The following is a 23,637-nucleotide window of genomic DNA, read 5'->3' on the forward strand; positions in this document are numbered from 1 at the left end:
TGCAAAATAAATTAAGGAAGAAAAGAGCAGCACACTTAATAAGCTCAGAGGCATTGCCAGTCTCTGATGTGACTCATTAAAACCTCTCAACCTCAGGAAAATTCTACAGATCCTTCATGCCATTACTGCCCTCAGCCCACATTACCCTGACAGTGGAACCCTTCTGACAACAAACTCCAGGATAGCCATACTTAGTAGGGAAAGTTACACTTCCCATAAAAGATAAGCAGGACAGTAACTGGGGAAGTGTGTTGGGGGAAATTAAGGAAGTCCAGGGATTTTTTTCCTCCACTTGTTAACTTTTTTTTGTTTCAAGAATCTCAAATACAAGAAATTTCTTCTACAGCTTCACAAGTCTGTTTTTCCAAATGTGTGTATTGCCATTAGTTGCCATTACAGACTGCATTTAAAATGAACAAAGAACAGCATACTAAGAACAATCTACAAATCATGACTACAGTGTGAGTACATTTTATTACACACTGAAAATTCATTAATCAACATTTTTACTAACAGTCTCTCTCTCTGATCAACTGACCTCACAACAACAAAAGTGAAACAGGATGACTGAAGTTAGAAAACACCTTTGGGGCAAAAACCTTTAACAAACCTGCTGAAGAAATCCATAGGAGTAAAATGCTATTCCAAAAATCTAAGTTTTCAAATTCTCCAAGAATCTATGTTAACACAGATTAAAATTAGATAACATTTCTATGTTAACATAGAAAAATTCCATTTCCTGATATTTCACATTTTATTACCAAACCAGTAGGGCAACAAAACAAATGTATTCATCCTAAAATGCTTTTACATAACTGCAAAATACCAGGAGAATGTTATGTGGCCCATTGAAGAGTTTAAAAATACTTAAACTTTTTCAAACTAATTTTGTCCCCTCTTCTCATTCAGTGCTATAGTTGGTGCTTGCTTTTCATTTTTACCCATTGCAGTTTAACCTCTTTCAAGGTAACACCTCATTACAGAGTAGTTTGCAATGTATGTCAGTTGAATTTCAGTCCCAGTCAAACTTTTAAGGCCTAACTGTGGAAAAGAATCACAACAAATGTGAATGTAGCTGTGGAAGGGCCCAAAAAGAACACACAAGGGAACTACAGGCTTGGGCCAACAAGATTATTTGCTCATTACCTTGGAGTTACACCATCTACATGAAACACTCTCTCATCTTCATTCTTCAATCTCTCTTTTCTTCTCCTTTCTATATCATACCGTAGATCATTTGGGTCTTCTAACACTCTTACAATGTTCTAGTTAAAAGGGAGGATTGAAGCCAAGTTAGCTGGTAAGAACTGAACACCAACCTGATTCTGTCCTTCGGGGCAGCACCCTGTACACTGTTAACATAGTTCAGCTGTCTGCACATAGGACAGGTTCACATCAACCCAAGGATCCAAAGTGTAAAGCAATAACAAGTGGTCCTAAGCAATTATCCTTTCTTGCACCATCTGCCTTTTTACAAGTTTCCAAGCAACAGCGAACAGACCACTGGAATTCTGCATGGAGTTGTCAAGGCATAAATATTCGTGTAAGTTTCAGTAAATCTTAAGAAGTTCTATCCTTAATCAAGCAGAATCTCCACATACCTGTACTATAGAAAAGGAATGGTAACTAAATCATAGCAAGCAGAGCTTGAAAAGGGAAGACAGAAAATCTTCTGACCCCAGATGAAAGCATGGGATAAAATAGCATTCTGAGGAACTATATAGATTTTGAGTCATTGTAACATTAGGGTAGAAGAAACATTAAGACTTTATTTGTAAACTCAGAGGAAAAGCAAGAACCACATATCAGTCACCGACTCAGTATTTACATTATTTTAAAACAGATAGGGGTTCAAGGAGCAGGAATAACCACACTTCAGCTACCCTGGAGAACACATCTGCATTTTACTCCTCAGTGAACACAATACTCTTACATCACTTTGGTATCTGTAAAGATGCTCAGGTGTGCTTTTTTTTCAAAATACTCAAATTACTGGTGGTCTTCACAGCATGTAAAAATTATGTGCCAACAGCAACGGGGAAACATTGCTTACATCTATAATATTTAAACTTACTGCTCGCCAAAAAATTAAGCAATCACAATACCTGGGGAGATTCAGATGGCACAGCTCGTTTGTTCTGAAGTTCTGCTAGAGACATATCAATCCTCCTGGAACACAAAAATACTGCATAAAAACAAATGCCATCACTATAAAAGCAAAAGCATTCTTGACCAGGCTATAGAATGTTTTAAAGATACAGGCAGGTAAAAATAATAAATAACTTCACACTGTGTACTGAAGATTAATGACCTTAATGCAAATAACTTAAGACAAAAAGTTCAACAATTACCTGTGAATTTCTGGATCCAAATGTATTTTAACTTCATTTGTATTTGCACTTGATTTATCCTGAATTTTTGAGAACCGTTCATGTAGAGTTATGTCAGAAGATGCAAAATAATTTGCTGTGAAGAGATATTAAATACAAGAATGTCATTTGTAGTATTTGAAATGCACAGGGGGAGAATCTATCTTTTAAAAGATTAACTCTTAAGGATACCATGGCAACTTTACTGAAATGAAACTTCACACTGTTTCCACTTGCAGTTTAATATGCACAAATGAAAGATTAGGCTGGCCCAACTTAGACAACCTTATTTGGTAAGATTAAACTCAATCGTCAGCTCTACCATGGTAGGACTCGAATTACTAGAATCTATAAAGTCCAACACTGAACATGATGCACCTGCCTAAACAATAACCTGAAAATTTAAAGGAACTATATATAACTAGATAGCTGTGATTACAGCAAAGCTCTTTTTTTCCTGTCATGTTTCCTAAACAAGCAGGTTACTCTCACATACTAGCATAAAATCATTTTGATTTTTAATCTTCACAATAATGCCTCAGTTATGGCCTGAGACCTACTTGCAGTCCTCCTCCACCCAACTACTTTAACCTATAACCCTATCCTCAACCTATATTTTCCTTAAACAATACAAAAGGAAGCCAAGATAGAAATGAAGCCAATAGCAAACACCTGAGAGTTACAGGGACATATATACATAAACGCATACATATTACACAAATATTACAGCCACCTTTAACTTGATGAATAATTGTGATTATTTCCTGAGTAAATTCTCTTGATGGGTCATTTTCAATGTTTTGTGTTACAGATTCCATGTGCTCAAACACCGGATGAAAATTTTCATTTTTTCTGCCAACCGCAACCAGATCATGGGACATCTGCCTCTCTGTAGTGTGACTAGAAGCAGTCCTAGAATAAAAAAACTATAGTTTATTTTAAAGGAACTATCTAAATCTGAAAACTTGAAATAGACAAGTAGAACAAAACAATAAATTAAGAAGTTGATTTTAGGAATAAATGGGATTAAAAGCCAAAATCTCATTTTGTTCCTTTTTTAAATTAAAAAACTAGTAAGGCCATAAGGAAGAAAATCTATAATAAAATATGAAGAGATGATTTCACTCTCAGGAATACAAAATTTCTGGATTTTAAACTTAATTCAACTAGATTATCAAATCTAGATAAAATTAAGATCCTGATAGACTTCTTTAAAATAATTCTGAAAGGCAACTATGCCTGTGTCTTGTTTAGAAGGAGCTACCAGGCAATTTTCAAGAACAGTTCAGAGATAAAAAAAAAAGTCTCTCATCTTTAGGAACTGAATCATCACTTGAGCCTAGTGAAACAGCAGTGAAACTGCTTCAGTAGCAGTGTGTGAATTTAACAGCGTGCTTACCATCTTTTTGTAAATTTTTACTCATTCTAAGTAAGTTTACACCCCAAATGGTTGCACTGCTGCTCAAAAATTATTTTGACAAGAAAGTCAACACTTCAACAACCCTACAGTTCTTGTTGCAAGGAAAATGCTTGTCATTCTAAAAGATAAATTAAGGACTCTCCAGAGCTCATGTAAAAGCTTTTAGGATAAAGACTTGTAATTGGTCATCCTGCAAAGTGATTATGTGCCTGGCCATCCTGTATTAGAAGCATTAAAGACTAGAATTCCATATAAAAATTGTATAAGAAATAGCCTCTAGCAGATGCCACAAATCATCTATTTTCCCCTAGCAAACTGGAAATAAATGCATACAATAAGGAAATCAAGCAACCTCAGGTTTAGATATTTCAATTCTCTACCTGCTCCCCAGGTTCATAAAGAAACTATTCCTCTTAGCTGAGTCATTTCAAGTCGAGTGTTTCTTAAATGCCTAAAGTAGGCAGCATGAATATTCCGAGTCATCAGCTTCTGTAAAATTACTCTTCTTATCTTTGAACAAATAAAATATTTAGCACTTTTGGCTACAGGAGCAAACTGTTCACACATTAAATTAGCTGTAATCAACATAGCAGTTTCTTTGGTCTGCAAACAATTACCACGGCCATTGTGCATGACCTTCAAAAACAGCAGTGAGAAGCTACTAGATAGAAGAATCATCCTGTGGGTTTGCAACAAAACCCAACCATTTTCCTAACATTATCACTTAGGAAGTCAAATCCTCATCCTAGCCCAATGGTGGGAGCAGGCATTACTCCATCTCCCTTTCCTCAGTCTTGAATATTAGCCCTTTACGTGCAGTAACTTGTCTTTGTAACTCTCCCTTGTGCTACATATTTTTGTAATAGTGCAAAGAGAAAAAAATTCTTATAGATGTTTTATCTGAGACAAGAGGCAAAATACTTTTAAAATTAAGGCTGATCATTTTGGAAAGGAAGGTAATCTCTTCCAAAAGCAATTACTACCAACGTAAGATATCCTGCCCTGCAACAGCAAGGCAACAAACCAGAAAACCCTGCAAGAATCTATCAAAAGCAAGCTGCTTACTCTCTACCATGTGTTTATCATCCGAAGTTTCATAGTACTGCCACCTTTTCTTCCATTGCAGCCAGCACTGGGAATGCTAAATGCAAACATGAGTATGACACAGAAGATAAATGTAAGCAGACTCTACTGCTTTTCAGTTCTGATGCCTCAACAGGTTGCCACTTTGTTACAACAATAAATGACAACTCTGAGATTTCTCATTTTTGGCAGTTTTACTGAACTTGAGATCTTGAACATCTGAATATGTGTTTGAGATTTATGCATTTAAAGGCTAGCTGATTTTCAGAAAAAAGAAGGGAAGACAGTTAAAAACTGCCATCATATTTCAGATGAAAGCACAGGACTAGGCTTTTCTGCATTTGGGCTTTGCTTTTTGGGGGGGGGTGTTTTTAACTAAAAAAAAAATAACACATTTACTTATAATAACCAACTCTTAACTACAGGTTTGTATCAGGCATATCTGCTCTTTTCACTTCATAAATCTCCATAAAATGTTTTTGGGTTTTTGTTGGGGTTTTTTTGTTGGTTGGTTCTATTTGTTGGTCAATTGGTTTTATTTGTCTGTTTTAATAGAGGTTTAACAGTTAACTTGCCCAGACAGGAAAGTTACCATTTAAAAAGAAATAAAACTGAAAAGGTATAATCACAGTTTGTCCTGGTTACCTCCTAAAGAAACCGTGCTTTCCTCCAATATTCATAAACTGTAAAGAGACAGGAAGAAAGCAAAGGTGAAGGAAAACCAATACCTGTACTTGGTCACCATTTTCTTCATATCCACTTTGACCGTGAGATGTTCTCTCATACAGTTGGCATCTGACATTTTCACATCTGAAACAGCGTGACTTGAGTCACGCTGGCTATTGGAGGAATCTACATTTTTCCTCAATTCGCCGTCTTTCCTTACTCTTTCATTCAGTTTGTTTTTAAAAGATCTCAGCTCAACATCTGCTTTGGAAGAATTAACACAAGCATTGCAGCCCTTCTTTGAACTGTATTTAACAGGATCTTCCACATGCCGTTCTTCAGTCCGTCTCGCTCTTCCACCACTAAAGTAATCTAACTCTTTGCTGTTCCGGGCACCCTTAGAAGAGCCGTACTTCTGCTCTTCCTGCTTCACGTACTTCTGAGCTCTGTCGTCTGGAAAAGGCTTTTCCCCATCCGGATGCCTGCGCCGTTTGTGACTGTATTCATAGGCTATCTTTGTCACAGACCCCCCCAAGTACTCCCTCTCAGCCGACCGGTGGGACTGGGCACCCGGATATCTTTGCTCCTCCTTTTCTTGGCAGGGTGGAAAAGAACGTTCTTGCTTCCACTTGGAATTTCGTGCTACTTCTCCACCGTCATACCTCTCCATTTCCTTAGCCCTTTTAGACGTGTGCCCATATTCTCTGTAATCGTGATCTTCAGGATACCTGTGTTGACATAAAGCAATTTACACTTGCACTAGAGAAGAAAGCGAGAACTTATATGTGCAGAATGTTGGACAGCAGAATGCGTGGCAACTTAACCCATAATCCCTCGCGCCAAGGTACAGATGTGCAGGGGCTCTTAAGAGGGAAATATTATCCTTTCATACTCTAGCCAGCAATACGATTTACTTAAAAGACAAATACTTCACTACTACCAGTCGCCCATAATTAAACTACAAAGTGGCCAACGTGTTTCAAGGTGGATATCTTCAACTATAATGAAAACAGACTTTCACTTGAGGCTTTACACCACAATACCCAGGGTTTAATTATTTTATTCCTATACCTCTTCTGTAAAGAGCTCCTTGCCGTAAACTCATCAGAAACTCTTCTGGGAGACTGACCATACTTCTCTTCATGTAACCTCTGGTGCCTCAAATCATCTTCATGCCATTTTCTTTCAAGTTTGCATGAAGCCCCTAACGGTCTATGAAACGGTTTCATTCCTTTTTCATTTCCAGTGACTTTGTAGTGATCAAACATGTATCTGTCCTCCATTTTGTGCTGGTAAAACGGACGATCATGCTCTTTATAAGGTATTTCCGAGTATTTTGGTGGTAACTGGCATCTTCTATTGCTTTCAGTCCTTTCAGATGAATGTGTTCTGTAGGGCTTATGACTATAAGCATCTTCCATGGGAATTCTTTTCAGGTTTGGTGAAGGTGACCTACGTTCATATATTCTCTGGTGGTTATTTCCGTGAGGTGCAAACCTGGAATTGCTTTGTCCATATTTCTCATCTTCTATTCTCCAAGGCATAGATTTTTTCGGGTCTTTACGAAAGCTTTTATATTCACAGTCATAATTAATATGAGCATGCCTTTGCCTATGGTGCTCTGGGCTCCTAAACGCTGGAGATAAGGACCTAAAGCAAAAATAAAATCCACTTTGAGTAGTCCCATAAAATTGAATCAATTTCTTAATGAGAACATCTATTTCCTAAGGAAGTAGAGTTTAGTACATAATTTTAATCAGCTTGTAAAAAAATTAACACAAGATATCAAAGTGGCATTTTCCTGGCTACAGTACCAGGCTTACTTTTACTATGTTGAAAGTTTTCATAGTAAAAATACCCACTTGAAATTGTAGTAAGTCAATCATTTTTGTCTCTTTGAAGTTTTCATTTAAAACTAGAAATAATTTAATATACATGAAGTTTCCACTATGTTGAAAACAACTGTTACACATATTTTCACACTTCTCAAGCATTCCCTATCTATTTCAGTGCCAAGAGAAAAAAAGGGAAGGAAAAACTGTGTATAAAGAAATTCAAAAAGGGAGGAAAAATGCCCCTTCAGGTTTCCTTTGCATGCCAAAACAACCTTCAAAACTGAAAGACTGAAAGCATTACAAAATCTATTTAAACTGTCATACAGGTAGGCTTTTTCCTACAGAAAAAAACAAGTTTGAGAAAGATGCTTTGGCCTTTTGGATAATTGTATGCATGTTCATACATGTACACACATGCACTTCCACAGTTACTGCAGCTTTTGCAATTAAAGATTCAATTGCATCACTTAGCTTTGCATTTTCACCTACAGTTACAAAAAACAAGGGCAACCTGTTACGAGTTTTTAGCCAATATCTCCTTAAAATAAAGAAAAAATAGCATAGGCCACTAACAAGAACCAGAAAGTAATCCCAGACATAACAATTCTGCTTGTATTCAAGTATTCACTGCACACTCTTGACATGCTCTTTAATAAAAAACAAACAAAAACTTAAGTAGAAAGAAGTCAAGCCACTTCCTTTGTGCATGTATTGCAAATAAACAGTTTGGCACAACTATTTACTCCATTTTTGCAAATGAGTTCAAACTCAGAACCACAGATGTCCCTAAAACCATAATGGCTCACTTCCAACAGCACCCACACCGCAGCTGCCCTCCCACATTGGTCTGGTTAGGGCTTGCATTTTAATGAGAGCTGGGGCTGCCCTTACTCAAATGACATCCACAGCTATCAATCTAGAACAGACATGGATAAGATTTCTCTTTTTAAAAACAAAAGGAACAAATAAAAAACCCCACACATTTTTCTGAGTTATCCAAACTCCCTTGGTCTTGGTCATCACAACTCAGCCTGTTTCAAAAAGATAGCCAAAACCAGCAGAAAAGTAATTTCACATTCTCAAAAGCTTGAAATTGTATTCCACCCTCCTGGTTTTAGCACCTCAAATTTGCACTGCAAGTCTTAAAAATGAGGCAGGTAACTCAGAGCATGAAGTAAGCTGGATGTTATTCTGGTGACAAACGTCAAAGACACGTGCTACTAGGCTAATGTCCAAGGAGAAGGGCAACAACTCCCACTTTCCACAAGTTTTCAGTCCATGTTATGCTGCAAGGCATATCTAACTGTGCTAAAGATCAGTTTACAAACCAGCCCCAAACCTCAGAAAGTCCAAGGTGTTTGAACTAGGAAGTTTTTTAAAAAAACACAAAACTAGGGGTTTTTTAACAGTTCCTCCCTGTAGGCCAAGAAGCAAAACAGAAGTGAGTTACAGACATTAAACTCACAGGGTGGTGCTTGAGTAAAAATAACCTTAACTAGTTTGGAGCTTGGATTTTGTGCTTAAGGTACTTGTAAACCCCAGAACACGAAAGGTGAACAAGGTTCTTGGCAGACTGCAAAAACTGAACACTTCTAGTTTAAGAGAAATTGTAGTAAAATCATGAGCTGGAAAAAAATTACAGGTGTTCAGCTTGTACAATAAACTATAGATTACAAAACACATTTTACAAATTGCAGTGCTGCATGCAATTTTCTTTCTCTAAAGCAAGTTTTAGGTCCTACAAATTCTTACATAGAGCTACATTTCAGAACACAAGCTGTAGATACTTACCTTGGTTTCCATCGTGGTGATCTTGATCTAGATCTTGTCATCTTCTCTCACGTGTTTACGAGTTTCTTGAAGCTGTAAAAATTATATAATTTACTAGTCTGATTACATATTGCAACAGGAAGGTTTTTTTAACAAGTGTAGTACTAGAAGCTTCAAAGTTGGGGTGAGGTGTATTTTTAGGATGTTTTACTTAAAAGGTAAACCTCTAATACCAATTTTAAGGCACGCAACCTTTTTTTCTCTAGTTGCTGATCTTAAAATGCAGCATATTTTCTTTATAGATCTAAATATTTTATCATTGCTCCATTTTATAATGTCTATTCAACCTGCTGTTAAATGCTAATAAACTCACATGCAAGCTGCAGCAATGAAAAAAAAATAGTGCAATTGTTATTATGTGTTGAATGCTGTAGATGATAGAGAGGAGAGAAACAGACAGCTTTAAAAATAAAGTTTATAAAGGAAAATGCTTTTGCATTGAGCTATATCCTGAGCTTCATATATATGAACTTCAAATTTGTAACATACACCAAAATTTTTACACGGTTGCAGACTTCTTGTAAACTTTAACTACTCCATCAAATCTTAACTGCTAGGTTATCACACACTCCATCCAAATCAAACTAGGTACAAAAGATCACCTTCCATTGCTCTACTTCACCTGCTAATAACCTACTAACTAGACACACACTAAATATACAATGGATGCCCTATGACAAAGTGCTCCTCCTGACTCCTGAAGGTAACTGGGAATGCAAAAAAACCCTAGGAGCTTGGGAAAAAAGTGATGAAAGTATATACAAACTCACAAGTAATGTGATTGGTGAATAAGAACAAAATGATTATTCATTATTTACCAAACACAAAGGATTAAAGCAGAACGAAATTATCGGTTAACTGGTTAAAAACAGAAGTTTGGACTACATACCCATGGCTTCAGCTTTTAATTACCACAAAATGCTTTAAAGTCCAGAAATATAGCTGCAAAACCAGATCTATCAACAGCTCCAAAGTTAATAAACAACCAACCACTTGAAACTGAAAGAGTATGCCCAGGTCAATGGCATTCTATATATGCTAGGGTATTTTCTGTAACTATTTGCTCAGACATTCAGAGAGACAGAAAACTAGTCTGAGCTAGCAAAGTATGGCCTTTTTGACACTCCCAGTGCTCAAATAATTTCTTTAACTAAATCTTTTATCTGATGAACTGAAATTGAAAAGGGAGAAAAACGCACAAGCTTTAAGGGACTACCTGAAGTCGTGGGCACCTACATGCCTGACCCAGCACCTCACACCCCCCAGTCACACTGGTTGCTCAAAGTATCACTCCTTGCTATATTTGACTTTTTGGTGTGATTACCTCATGGCTGAAACAGTAGTATCTTAAGAGAAGAATGTACAGCATACTTCTGCTGCCTACCCCACAGACAGAGATCAGACAAGCCACCTCCTATACTAGAAACTGCTCATTAAGTTGCACTGTAAGCTAACCAAACTTTTATTTGCAAGAAGTAGCAATACCTTAGCTCTGAAGAAAAACCTCCAAAGTTTTTTTTTTTTTTGCTCCACAATCAATCTTTTCATGTAACAAAACACAATGTTGTTATTGTTGCAAGGGATAGTGAAGCAAAAAAAAATCCAACCCCAAAGTACCCCAAGGACAAGATAAAGTATTTGTTCTCTGAACTCTCAAATATGAAGTTATCACTACCTCTTATATCCTAAAGGCATGTATCTGAGGACTGCATAGCATGAATTAACTTCAGGCCCTCTGCTTACTTGAAGGTCATACTAGCCAAAGTTAGATATGATGCTCCAGTGCCAGCATTCATTATTTTTCAAAGAAAAGTAATATTGTGATCAAAATAGTTTTCTATTTTTCACCCATAAAAACACATCTTACAAAACAGTATTTCAGAAACAAACAAAAAAACCCACACTCCCTGGGTAGCACATTTCAAAATGTGGTGCATGTCCCACAGGCTTCAAAGATTCACTACTACCATCTCTTCTGATGGAATTTGATCAGCACATAAAATACTGTCACTTCTAAAAGTTTTTCTTCCTACCTTCCCTTCAGTTCTGAACTTTATTCCTAATTTTCATACAAGTATGTAAACACCAAAAAGACAAAAGTACCATCAAACCCCACCCAACCATCTGTACAGAACTTGATCCGCCAGACTGATAAAGCTAGAAACTGAGCATACATAATCACCAATTCCTTATTCTTTCCGAGACTGGCTAAACAATTATACCTAAAAGCGTGAGAAAGACTGTGACAGCACGTCCTAGATCTTGCCCTAGGATAAGGAGGACTGCTGTAATTTCCAGTGATGACATTCCTTTTGTTTAGTGGAAAGAAGTGTTCATTTGTTTCAACGCACCTCCTAAAAAATGAGCCACGCAACACGATTTCCTCAAAGAGAAACACACCATACGAAGGCAGCAGACACTGCCCCTCACCAAGACTCCCAGTATAACACCAGAACTGCAAATTAATCTATACAGAATTTGTAAACATTGCTAAATCCAGATTTAAGTCACCTCAACTAACCAGCAATATGGCTCCATACCAAACGCAAGCTTTTTGTACGATGGTATCAGGTAGCAAGCCTGTCTGTAGCAGAATTACTCGAATCAAGTGAAGGCCCTACAGTTTGCAAGTCAGCCATCCAGGTGCTTCTGAAAAGCCAGGTCATGACAGAGCAGAGGTACCAAGACCTGACTGCTCTGGGCCCTGAATTTCTCCAAGACCTTCTGCTGTACTTTGCCAGATGCTGTCTGGCATATACATAAAAACATGAAGAACTATTTTTTTAACTAAGCAGCATTATTAGGTTCAGAGTGCTGCTTGTGTTTGTTATGTTACAACAATAAGTGACTCATTAGAAAAGTTATCAGTAACTGTGCTTAGATAGTTTGTAAATATTAATGGAAATCCCACCCTTTAGTTTCTTTCTCTTGACTTCCAGAACTGGAATCGGACAACTTCCCTCTTGGGAAAATGGCCTCAAGCCTGCTACCAGCTATCCTTTGATTCCACCCTTGGGATATTAGTGTTTTGACAACTACAAAATTCTTTTATAATCCTGAAAGGAGTATCTTGAGACAAGTAGCTCAAAAATGACCAGAAATTGTATGGGATGTGCCAACTTGAACACATGTTCTTTCAGAAAGGCTATAAATTTTTAACAACTTGCTCTCCTCAACAGAACAATCTTCTAACTGTTTGACTTTCTCCAGCATGAAACAAGAAATCACAAATGACTGCAATCATCTAGCTGCACAGAGGGGAACTGGAGCTCTTTCTAATACAAAGAGCCCAAAATCAGCAAGCCCCAAATAGCTAAAATCCTGCAGGTAACAGCACAGACTGAGTAGAAGTTGTTAACTCTCCTGGAACAGACTATAAATGTGTGGACTGCTATTTATGCCTTTTTGGTGCCTTCCATCATCTCCAACAGATCATGGAAAAAACCCTATTCAGGACTCACAAAGGGTAAATCAATACTAATACTGCTCATCACCGGGGAGCTGCTCTTCAATGCCTTTCACCTACAGTGAAGGCAGATGTCATTCCCCATCCCTTTTGGAGGGATTGCCTGACCACCATCACAAACCTTTCTGAGCAGACAGGGATAAGCAGGTCTCTAAGGCTGGGTGCCACAGCTGGCTGACACTGACTCTTGCTGTAAAAACTACCCACATCACTATTCTCTCTTTCACTTTGCCCAAAAAAGATAAGGAGCAGCTTCAAGCTTTTCACTGACTGCTTTCTAGGCGGGCATCAATTGGAAGCTGCAAGAGACACGCCAAAGTCTGTATTGCTGCAGTGTCTGTCAAGAAAGAAAAACCAGGAATTGAGACTCTCAATACCAGGACAACCAAGTACTTGACAGAAATACACTCAAATTAAAAGCTCAGCTGCAATCCAGACTTCAAGTTCTTTTCTTTTTTTTTGTTAAGTCTGCAATACAGAAAGTCATTTACACCATCATTAAATGAAAAGCATAGAATTGGCAACTTCTCCACTGCGTAGGTTACATGAGCTGATTCAAAGGCTGTCCCATGCAATGCTCACTCCAGCCACTGTCCAAGCAGAACACAAGCCTGGCATGTTCTTGCCCATTCATCTTCAAGGCAAATCATATCACCTCCAACACCAAATGCTCAGGAAAAAGTATAAAAGCAGAGAACCATCTCCCAGCAAACCAGTCTCCATTTTTCTGAACCTGCAACAGGATTCCTGCAGTCAATGCTTCCTGGACAGGCTTCAGTACAATCTCCACTGTTAACTGAGCTCTGCCAGCACATGGAGGTGACTCCCAACTCAAGGCTCACCACCTCAGGGAAGGACACATGTGACAGCTTTGAAAACTATGAGCTAGAACAGCTGTTTAAGTCAAGGACACACACCAGCTGAGACAAATGAAACTTGGCTGAGGGATTTCTAAACCATTCCCTCTTTTAGACAACACAGCAAGTAACAGATCAATGCAAATGACTGAGAGCCAAATTTCCATCCTCAATTCTCTCACAGCTCCCTGATATTTAACAATAGCTCTTTATTACTACAGATCCCTTCTCCTGGGCTTTTATTACTCTTGGAGCGCCTTCCGCATCTCCAAGGATATGTTTTGAATCTCCACAGTATTTTGTGGCAGGTCTGAGGCCACTGCAGTCTCACAGCATAAATTCTCACCACCAACATCATCAGGGAGATAATTCTTTTTCTTCCCCCCTCCATTTTTCATGCCATGCTATATTTAAGAAATTTCCAGATCTGGTCCACAGCACCTCCCCAGGCAGCTGTGGTAGAGCAGCTGGGAATGGAGGGCAGCAATGGCAGGAGGCAGCACCACACTCCTGAATGTATCACCCCTCAAGGAGAGCAGCATCAATGCTTCAGTTTATCCGGTGAGAGACTGGGCCTCCCCATCACCAGAAGCACCCCTCCGACCCACCAAAATTGCATCCATTGTGGCTTTAGAAGTTGTCCTCCTACTCAGCTTTATCCTTTTTCTTTGGCACAAGCAGGGGAAGGCAGGCTTTACACAGGTTGTATCCCAATGCCAAGGATTGTTAACAGACAACCAGGCCTGATGCTAGAGAGGTAACTGTGCCATGCAGGGGCAGCCTGTGAGGATCGCTCTCCTCTGCTTGCTATACAAACAGATAGAGATATAAAAATGATTGTTCCACCTCACATTCACAATAGGAGGAAGACCTAGTACAGAAAGTACAGGCCTAGCTCAAGCATACATTTGTCAGTGGATCACCTAACAAATCCTAAGTAAGTGCTTGAAACGCATAGAAAGTATTCCCCTGTGCCTGCACATTTGAGCAAAGGAATAAAAATAACTGAGCAGGTCTACTGAGCATATAACTTTTCAGTGTGTTCTCACTTAAAACCGACCCATTTAATTACACTAATTAGCAGGCAATGCTTCACCTTTGCAAAAGAGCAGATTAGAATGCCAACTTGGAAAGACTGAGCAGGATAAATTTGTATCAAATAATAAATATTTCACTCTCAAACTTCTTTTTACACAAAGAAAGCCCAACCCATAAATATATTAGCAAGCCATTTCTATAACATGCTGAACTAGAGGCCTTTAACACCTGTTCACTACAGAGCTTTAAATGTTACAGCACCATACCCAGCCACATCTGCCAACCAGCTTCTAAGGGGACACCAGAAGCATGTTAAATCTGCTTGTGTCGGTACCAGAGACAGACCACAACAACTTCCTGCCTACTGAAAGATCTCCAAAACATACAAACCATGGTGGAAACCTTAGCTTTTTCACCTTGGTGTCACAAAACCACCACAAAACCAAAATATGACCCTTATTTATTCAGAATCAGCAATGCTGCAGAGCAGCATTGCCAGGAGGCTGCAAAGTCCAGGCTGCCTTCCCCAGTCATACCAGAAAAATGCATCTTCGCTGGAAGAGTCCAGCGTGTTTCCTCCCTTCCCTGCACACAGCAAGCACCTGCTGCCACCTGAGAGGAAAAGCAAACCTAACTGTGTGCAGCCACATCCCTCACCAGCTTGCCTGCAACACCAACCCAGCCTATGTTACCTCCTGACAAGTGAACACCCACAAGCCAAGACTGCACCAAAATCAAGCCCATCTTGCCCCAGCACAGGCACATGGAGAGTTGGTTTGATGACGCTTACAAAAGCAGTGGCAGAAATACCAGTTCTTTTGCTGAAGGCAGATGTGGAGGAGTGCATGGACACTCAAGATAGACAGCTGTTTATCAGGATAACAGGGTGTGTCACTTAAGGAAGTAAATTAATTTCAGTTCACCTCATCAACACCAATATTAAAAACAAACAAAAAAAAATCAGAAAAATCCTCAAAGGGAAAGACAGTCATCTGCTCTCTGCCCCTCTCTGCCTAGCCCTGTGTCAGGCTGCCACAAGATGACATCCTTCAACAAAGATCCTTCCATACCTTTTGCATATTTCTTCCCCTCCCTTCCTGGCATCCTCTTCCATGCTCTTCCTCCAGCTATCCACACCCAACGAGACTTTCACAGAAGATTCACTTTTCCGTGAGGTCCACAAACAAAGTAAGCAGGTAATTAAAATCTCCCAGCAATTTGAGCAGCCTTTGTTTTAAACGCTTATAACTCAGGAATCTAAACTTTATTTATTAGTGACTTGGGGCATTTAAGAAAGGCAGTAGAAATTAGGTGTTGTTCTCCTAGGTGTAGTAGAGCCAAGTGAAGAGACTGCTATCCCCAGTTCCTTACAAGACATTACCACCCACTCAGATGTGTATGAAAAATTGTGCATAATCAACTAAACCACCCAAAGAAGTATTAAAAACCCACAGATTCGTTCAAATCTGCACCAATTCATCTTGCTTTGGCTTGACTCCATCTGGAAAATATATTAAGCTAAACCAAGGACATACTGAAACTGAGCTGCGACTGTTAGACAAAACCTGTACCGTTCTAAGTTATTATAAAGACTGGTGTGGTTCTGCGTGTGACAACACATAAATTACTGGAAACAGGGACTGTTGGTATTTAAGCCTTGCTCACCTCTAAGGTGTCCTTACAGGAACAGTGAGCAGCTCTGCGGTGCTGCCGGCCCAGAGGGTTCACAGCAACACGGGTATTCTGGAACAGTCACGACTCGGGGGCACGGCCGACAGCCCCGCGGCCACTTGGGTGTGTGCCCCTGCCCTATGCTTTGTTCCTGGCCCTCCCAAACCTCCTGACGGCCCCCGCGCACCGCACCACAGCACACACACAGTCCGTACATGCACGCACACACGCGGGGAGAGGCGGGTCCGGGTGCCGCTGCTCCAGGCTACCCCGCCGTCAGCAGACCCAGGATGGGTGCAGCACAATCCCCGCCGAGCTCTCGTCTCCGCAGCCCCGCGGCCACCGGCCAGCACAGCCCGGGCCAGAGCGGGGAGCGAGGGCGGCACCTCCCACTCACCTCCCCCACGCCGGGCCGAGCCGGGCCAGGCCGATCGCCGGTCCTCGGTGGGCGCGGCGGAGTGCGACGGAGCCCCGCGTACCCCGGCCCGCTCCTTCCCGGCGCGCAGGCGGCGCTGACAGGGACAATGACCACGGCCGCCCCGGCTCCCCCTGCCCAGGGCACCGGCCCCCGCCCCCTCGCCGGGCCTCACCAGGCCCCGCCGCAACCGTGGTGGTGCCGCCGCCAGCCCCGCACTCACCGCCTGCGGCGCCGCTCCCGCCGCTCCTCCGGCCGCCGCCGCTCCGCCCCGAGCAGGTGCCCGGCGAGCCGGCGGGGCGGGTCCCGGCCGCCGCGCCGGCCGCGGCTGCTCCGCACGGGCGCGGCGGAGAGAAAGGGCGGGCGGGGGGCGGGCGGCCCGGAAGGGGAGGGGCGGGCGGGGCCGGGCGGGGGCGGCTCCGGCACCGCCCCCGATCGCCCCGCTCCACCGGGGCCCCTTGCCCGTGCTGCCGCTGTGGGCCGGGCTCTGCTGCTCGGGGTGGGCTCTGGGCAGCTGGTTCCCGGTCGCGGTAGCGCAGAGAGGACGGGGTGCGCTGGCCCTTCCCGGGTATTGAATTTTGAACAGCCCGTCGACTGCAATGCCCTGCGGGAAGCAGAGCCCTTCCGTGACACCGGCAGCCAGGAGGGTCAGCCGTGTCCTGGGGCGCATCAGGGACAGCACCGCCAGCCGGGAGAGGGAGGGGATTGTCCCGGTCAGCTCAACACAGGGGCGGCCTCACCTCGAGTGCTGGGAGCAGTTCTGGGCGCCACAGTATAACAAAGATCTAAAGCCATTAGAGAGTGTCCAGGGGAGGCCTACAAAGATGGTGAAGGGTCTAGAGGAGAAACTATTTAAGGAGTGGCTGAGGTCGCTTGGCTTGTTCCTAGAGGAAACCTCATTGTGGTCTACAACTTCCTCATGACGGGAAGTGGAGGGGCAGGCACTGATCTCTTTCCTGTGGTGACCAGTAACAGGACCCAAGGCAATGGCCTGAAGTTGTGTCAGGGGAGGTTTAGGTTGGATATCAGGAAAAGGCTCTTCACCCAGAGGGTGGCTGGGCACTGGAACAGGGCCCCCAGGGAAGTGATCACAGCACCAGGTCTGACAGAGTTCAAGAAGTGTGTGGACAGTGCTCTCAGGCACATGGTGTGGTTGTTGGGGCTGTCCTGTGCAGGGCTAACAGTTGGACTTGATTCTTCTGAGTCCCTTCCAGCTCAGAATATTCTGTGGTTCTGAAACACTTTTCACTGCCCCTCGGGCCCAAGGAGCAGCTGACGGCTCCTGTGCAGGGCCAGGGGTGGCTGGAGTGGGGCAGCCCCCAAGGACCTGGGCTTGCTAGGCAGGCACCACAGTCCTAGCCCTTTCACTGGTCTTGGCTGCCCTGTAGTGGGTCAGGCAGGAAAGGCTGGACTGAAGACTCCCTGAGGCCAGACAGGTCCAGCCCCACAGCTGTACCCACCAGAGCGCTGCCCCCAGCCCCCAGGTGAAGGGGCCATGGCTTCCTTGTCCCAGGCTGCTGCTGCTGTGGGGGTCAAAGTGCCTTGCAAGGTGTCAGGTAGTGCTCTCCAAGACTTTTTGCAAGTTTCTGGAGTTCCCATCAGAACATGCACTACTACAGGATGGCAGCACTCTCCTTACCTGGGATCAGATCAGTCCCAGTGGTGTGAAGGCTCTCTTGGCTGCTGGGATGCATTAATTCCCTCGATTGCCAGTCCTGATAGCCAGCAGGCCCAACAGGTTTGCTGTCAGTTTTTCCTTTAGGAGCTATAAATAGCAGAATCACACACTGAACATACTGTAACCCTTTCAAAACAAAGTATCTTCTTATGGCTGAAAACCACTCAGAAAGAGATTTATAGATCACACAAAACCAAAAAGACACTGATGCTGTCTAGATTACATTGGCATCTAAGGCTGTTGGTCAAGGATCTTGAATACTACTTTGGTGCATTGTCAGATCAACTCATTAATATAAATTTGATTCAGCACAGATGCAGGCACACAATTTTTAGTCCAAGCTAAACAACTGATGTTGGTTTTGTATTTTTACAGTAGCTAAAGGAAGAAGGGTGATACCTGATACAGTATCATTACAGCAGCACAGGCAGGCGACACCTGATCTGGTGTAAAGCTTACCAAGTTAGCCTTGTCAACATTTTTGTTAAACAAATTAATTTAAGCCAAAAAAACAACCAGACTCAGCATTCTGTGTTACACAGTCTTGACATTTTTGATCCAGCCAAGAGCCATAGTGTTGCATTTACTCTGTCATCAAACCATGGCCGAACAGGGTGAAGTTATATTCACTGAATAGAGAATGAAGAGGGGTTGCTTACTCTTGGCCCCTCTCAAAGGGATGGTCTCAGTTTCCTTATGTTCTGAAGAGCAGTGTGAGCTGCCAACTTTGCCTGTCCGTTGGACTTTTAGCTGCTGACATCTTCCTCTTCCTGTCTTCCTTTTACAGGACTGATCTTTCAGCAGTGCATTATCTTCAGTTTTCTGTCTTCTCAAGCCTGGGGGCTGTAGGTGGGACTGAGGGATCCCTTGTCATGGCTATCAATCCTTGTCTACAGGATCCTGCTCGGTTCTCTGCAGACTAGCACAAACTCAAGGAACCCCACATGATTGCTGTATAACAGAATTTCCTGCATTCACCAAAACATTTTGAAATTCTCATATAGAATTAAAAGATTCTTTTAAATTTAGTTGGAGCATTTTCCCAATTAAAAGGGACTGCAGAAAATTTACTGACCCATAGGGCACAGAATTACAGTGGCAAGCTGCAACAAACAACACTTGCTTCCTCTTTGCTGTGCTGGAATTTTTGTTAATAGAAGTTCAGGATGAGAACGGGCTCAGTGAGCTTTAGATGGAGAAAGTGAGACTGAAGCAGACAGATGCCACTGATCTGCACTTTGCCAAAGAAACCTGGTCCAGCCTGGGTGGCTCAGCCAGATAAGGTGCAGTCCCAGTTTGACATATATAGCAATATGTGAGATAATCACTGTATAGGCAGCCACACTTCCATTATCAAGATTCAGAAAGCTGAACTAACAGTAAAAAAGATTTGGTTTTATTCCCTGCTTCAGCTGGTGTAGTGGCTTGCCTGATCTCTGCATGTAGAGGGGGTACCACTGCACTGAAACTTAAAGCAGACACCTCACTTGAAGCAAAAACTGAGCTCTAAGTACAGACAGCCTCTGTGTGCATAGGATAAACTTCTACATGACATAAAACAAATTAACAAATTTCATTATTAACCTATTTACTCGATGTTCCTTCAGATGGTCTTGATCCAACATATATTTATTCTGATGGATAGCAGGATGGATACTATCCTGATAGATAGTAAGCACACAAGGATCTCTATGGTTAGGACCATGTACTCTAAGTAAAAAACAACTTACACATACTTTACAAGTTAAATTAATATTTAAATCAGTGTCTATTAGTAGCTCCACAGCATCATTATTCTCCACCTCTAAATTGGGAAGGCTATTCTGTTGCACAAGACTTGGCAATTACTGCTTATTAAGACTAATTATTTTAATCTATTTCCACATTTTATTTCTAATTAAGTATCATTAGAATAGAGAATCACTTTCATATTCCTTTAATGCTTAATTTAGTAAACGTTCCCTTTGGAAAGAGCTCAACTGTGGTTTGCATGCTAAATACTTGGAAATGATGAATGGAAGTTACCTAAAATTCAAAAGCAGGAACTAGCCCTTGACAGCAGACAGATCTTATGTATCTGTTCTTTCAAGGAGGCATTTCATTTTCCACATAAAATGTTACTCTTGGCACTGACTTTTGCTGAACCGTATTATGCTAATTAAAAAAAAAAAAAAGTGGAAATAAAACATCTTGATCGCTGGCAAGGTCAGGCACAGAAGCAAGCAGAGAACAAGCTGTGCTGGGGAGCATCACTTGGGCTTTCTTGCACTGCCAGGGCTGACCACCACAGCAGCTGCTGCTGAACACATGCTCTCCACTGAGGTGCACCAGATAAATGTCACTAAAATCTTGTTGTAGGAGTGGCTTGGCTTGGTTGTCATACACAATTCGTTTCGGTGTCTGCAGACAGAGCCTGTAGATGGTGATAGTTAAAAGGGAAGAAGCATCTTCGAGCAGTGAGAGAGGGTCTGGTGAAGTCAACATCCACAAGATGATCTTGATCCACTGTCAAGAACTGCTGACCAAGGTTAAATCATGGTTTTACCAGCCAACCTCTCATAATACCTAAAGGGAAACGTTTTCTTTTGTACTTCACTATCTTGCTATGCCTCCTGATTAGGTTTGCATGGCTTCATTAACTTGGATCTCTGCTTTTGAAGGAGTTTCACATTCATGATTTCTTCTTCCACCTCTCACCCATGCCTATACCTTAATGCAGTCAGGCACTTATTTATCAAAATGCTTTCACCAAGCCACAAAATGTGTCTCCTGCTGTGAAATGAGAGTGAGCTGCCTAATTCTTTGCAGGCATATTGGTAATTTGCTTCTTCTAATGGTAGTAATAAAAAAAATATTCCTATCATTCAGTGGAGGAAAATTAGCTAACCCTCTAAGTACCCAGCAAAGGAGCATCAGCTCTTAATTTATAAAAAGCTAGATGCCGGGGGTTAAGTCAATTCCTGAGGTTATTTGACAAAGGAACTACAAGTCTGTAATAACTTATGCAGACAAGACAAGAATTTCTTCCAGAAAGAAGCAAAAACCCCCAAATGCAGTTGTAAGAACTTTAACAGTTTTCTGTGGAACTATGATACTTTTTTCAGTCTAGGCTCAAAGCAACAGGTAATGACTCCCTCCTTTATTGAGGAAATATGTTCTACATTCTTTAGCCTAGAAATTTAAGGAAAGCTGGAAAGTAATTGTTTAATTAAAACCTGAAGGAATGTGAGAGGATGACTAACTGCATGACTTGGCTCTGATAGCATCACCAAATTACTCTTCAAAGAGAGCCTCCAGCAAGCCTGGGCTCTCATGATGTAACAAAGCCTGTGTTTTATTTATAAGGTTATCGTGGCTTTCCTGTAACAACACATGAAAATGTGCCATTGCTGCTGGGCGTACAGCCTGTGTGAACTTGGTAGGATTTTGGCAAGATACCAGTGAAAACAATCTCAGTGTATGAACTAACACCAGTGTGTGACATAAATGCAGTAAGAGGATTTTAAAAGCAAAGGCCTTGAGCTTATCACCCAAGAGGCCAAAGCAGATAATTTGAGGAGGAAGGCAAGGACACAAAAAGGCTGCAATTCTTTGCTTGTGCAAGAGCCAGGTCTTGAAAAGATGACAGAAGGAGAAATTGCAGTAAAACAGCAGGATGAAAGTCTGACTGAGCAGAGATAAAATTTCAAAATGTCCAGCTTGAGACAACATTGTGGGCATGACTGATACTGATTTGCCTTAGGAATTTTAATAGTAATTATGTGGTAGTAAATATGTGCAAAGTGTCTTAGCATTCTTTAGTGACTGTGACCTTCACCCATTCAAAAGCTCATTTATTTGCTAAATCCACCAGCAGTTTCATTTGCTACAGGACACCTGCCCGAAAGCCCAACACTGGCCGAAGAACATTAGCATAAATTAACCTTGTAAAAATGTAGATTAGGAATGCAAACGTTGCTTGCCAAAAGGGAAGAACTTCTGGCCCAGTCTTCAGCCAGGGAAGTTTTAGCCATGCCTGACCAGGACTGTACGTGTTGCCCATGCCAGCAGGGTTTCACTGCTGTCCCTGACACGCTTCTGCACACAATCAGTCTTTGAAAGACTCCTCAGACTTCTGTTTCTCTGCCAGCTGTGGTGTGGGCAGTCTTTGTCCAGGAACTGAGAGAACAAACCCATTCCAGCAGGCAATGGCCAGAATCTGTATTCTTTTGAATTTCTGTATTTGAACTGCTACGAAGTTTAAGAAAAGAAAAAAGGAGTGAAAATTATTCCTGATTGAGACTTCGCACCAGGAAAATTAGGAGTAACTCCATAGAATTTAGTGGTATAAACCCCCACAGCTTTGCATATTTAAGGTGCTAAAAATCATATTTCAGACAATGCTGCCATCTGTATTTTAAAAGAGAGGTTACTCTGAAAAGGGATGTGCAAGCATGTTAATATGAGGCTACAGGTATTGCCCTGATCCTGCTTACTGTGCTGCTTACTGAATTTGGTGAGAGGGGCTATTATTTCTACAAAAAACATGAGGAAATACTGACAGAGTAATTTCCCTGATTCTGAACATCTCTTACACACAATTTTTTTTCTTCAGTTATGCAATTTTATGTCCTTGGATCCATTATTTTACAACATCAATCACCTACAATTGCAGTGGACTTCAAGTTATTACTTGTAGGCAGAGTAAGAAGATCTAAGTGATAATGCAAAGCTGCTGGTTCATTGCTTACTGCTCCTTCTATTCATTGGATCTCTCCTGCATCATAGTTGGTTTTTCTCTGGAAATCATTAAGGCTTGATTATAGCAAGGATGCACATCTATTTTTGTAAAGCTCCCAAGTGAACATGACACACTATCTTCCAGAGCCTCTATTTTGATCCTGAAAATTGCAGGCCTCAGGTAATCATCAAACCCACTAGCTTAAAAACATTACTACGCTCAGTCTTGAATAATCAAAATGCTATAAAACAAACACAAGCTAGACAGCAAACAAGGCTGCTGGGAAGAAAACAAGTATCTAGAATTCTGGTGATCAAGAAACCATTCTTTTATACTTTACATAATTATTTAAAAGCTTAATTATCCTTTCTCTTACAGTTTCTGCCTGCAGTTTTAAGGGCTTTTCCGCCTCACAAGTTGCTTCAACAGACACGTTAAATTGGAGTGAACAGCATCGCCTGCTCTTCAGCTGTAGGAGACCATAAGGATAAGATAAATGATGAGATAAAGTGGGGGAGAAATGAACATTGTGTCTCATGGTTTTCTGGACAGGTATTATTGCACTAACAGTAATAACAAAAATGCATCT

At 41.5% G+C, this 23,637-nt stretch overlaps 1 protein-coding gene across 3 annotated transcripts in view; it reads right to left on the reverse strand.

Annotated features, from left to right (window-relative positions):
* Positions 1-16,974, reverse strand: part of BCLAF3 (BCLAF1 and THRAP3 family member 3) — a 33,076-nt gene extending 16,102 nt beyond the window's left edge. For 2 of the 3 annotated variants that reach the window (XM_039551297.1, XM_039551285.1), the window contains exons 1-8: positions 16,874-16,974; positions 9,165-9,236; positions 6,610-7,188; positions 5,601-6,266; positions 3,103-3,281; positions 2,352-2,466; positions 2,106-2,169; positions 1,147-1,265 (exon numbers count right to left, since the gene is read on the reverse strand). In XM_039551297.1, coding sequence (XP_039407231.1) covers positions 1,147-1,265; positions 2,106-2,169; positions 2,352-2,466; positions 3,103-3,281; positions 5,601-6,266; positions 6,610-7,188; positions 9,165-9,205 — 1,763 coding nt within the window. In that variant the 5' untranslated portion in view covers positions 9,206-9,236; positions 16,874-16,974. Of the gene's footprint in view, positions 1-1,146; positions 1,266-2,105; positions 2,170-2,351; positions 2,467-3,102; positions 3,282-5,600; positions 6,267-6,609; positions 7,189-9,164; positions 9,237-15,634; positions 15,708-16,873 lie in introns of those variants that run through there. The other variant, XM_010394478.4, reaches the window with a different exon arrangement.
* Positions 16,975-23,637: the final 6,663 nt, after the last annotated feature.

This window comes from Corvus cornix, chromosome 1 (genome assembly GCF_000738735.6).
Source record: "Corvus cornix cornix isolate S_Up_H32 chromosome 1, ASM73873v5, whole genome shotgun sequence".
NCBI classification, from domain to species: Eukaryota; Metazoa; Chordata; class Aves; order Passeriformes; family Corvidae; genus Corvus; species Corvus cornix.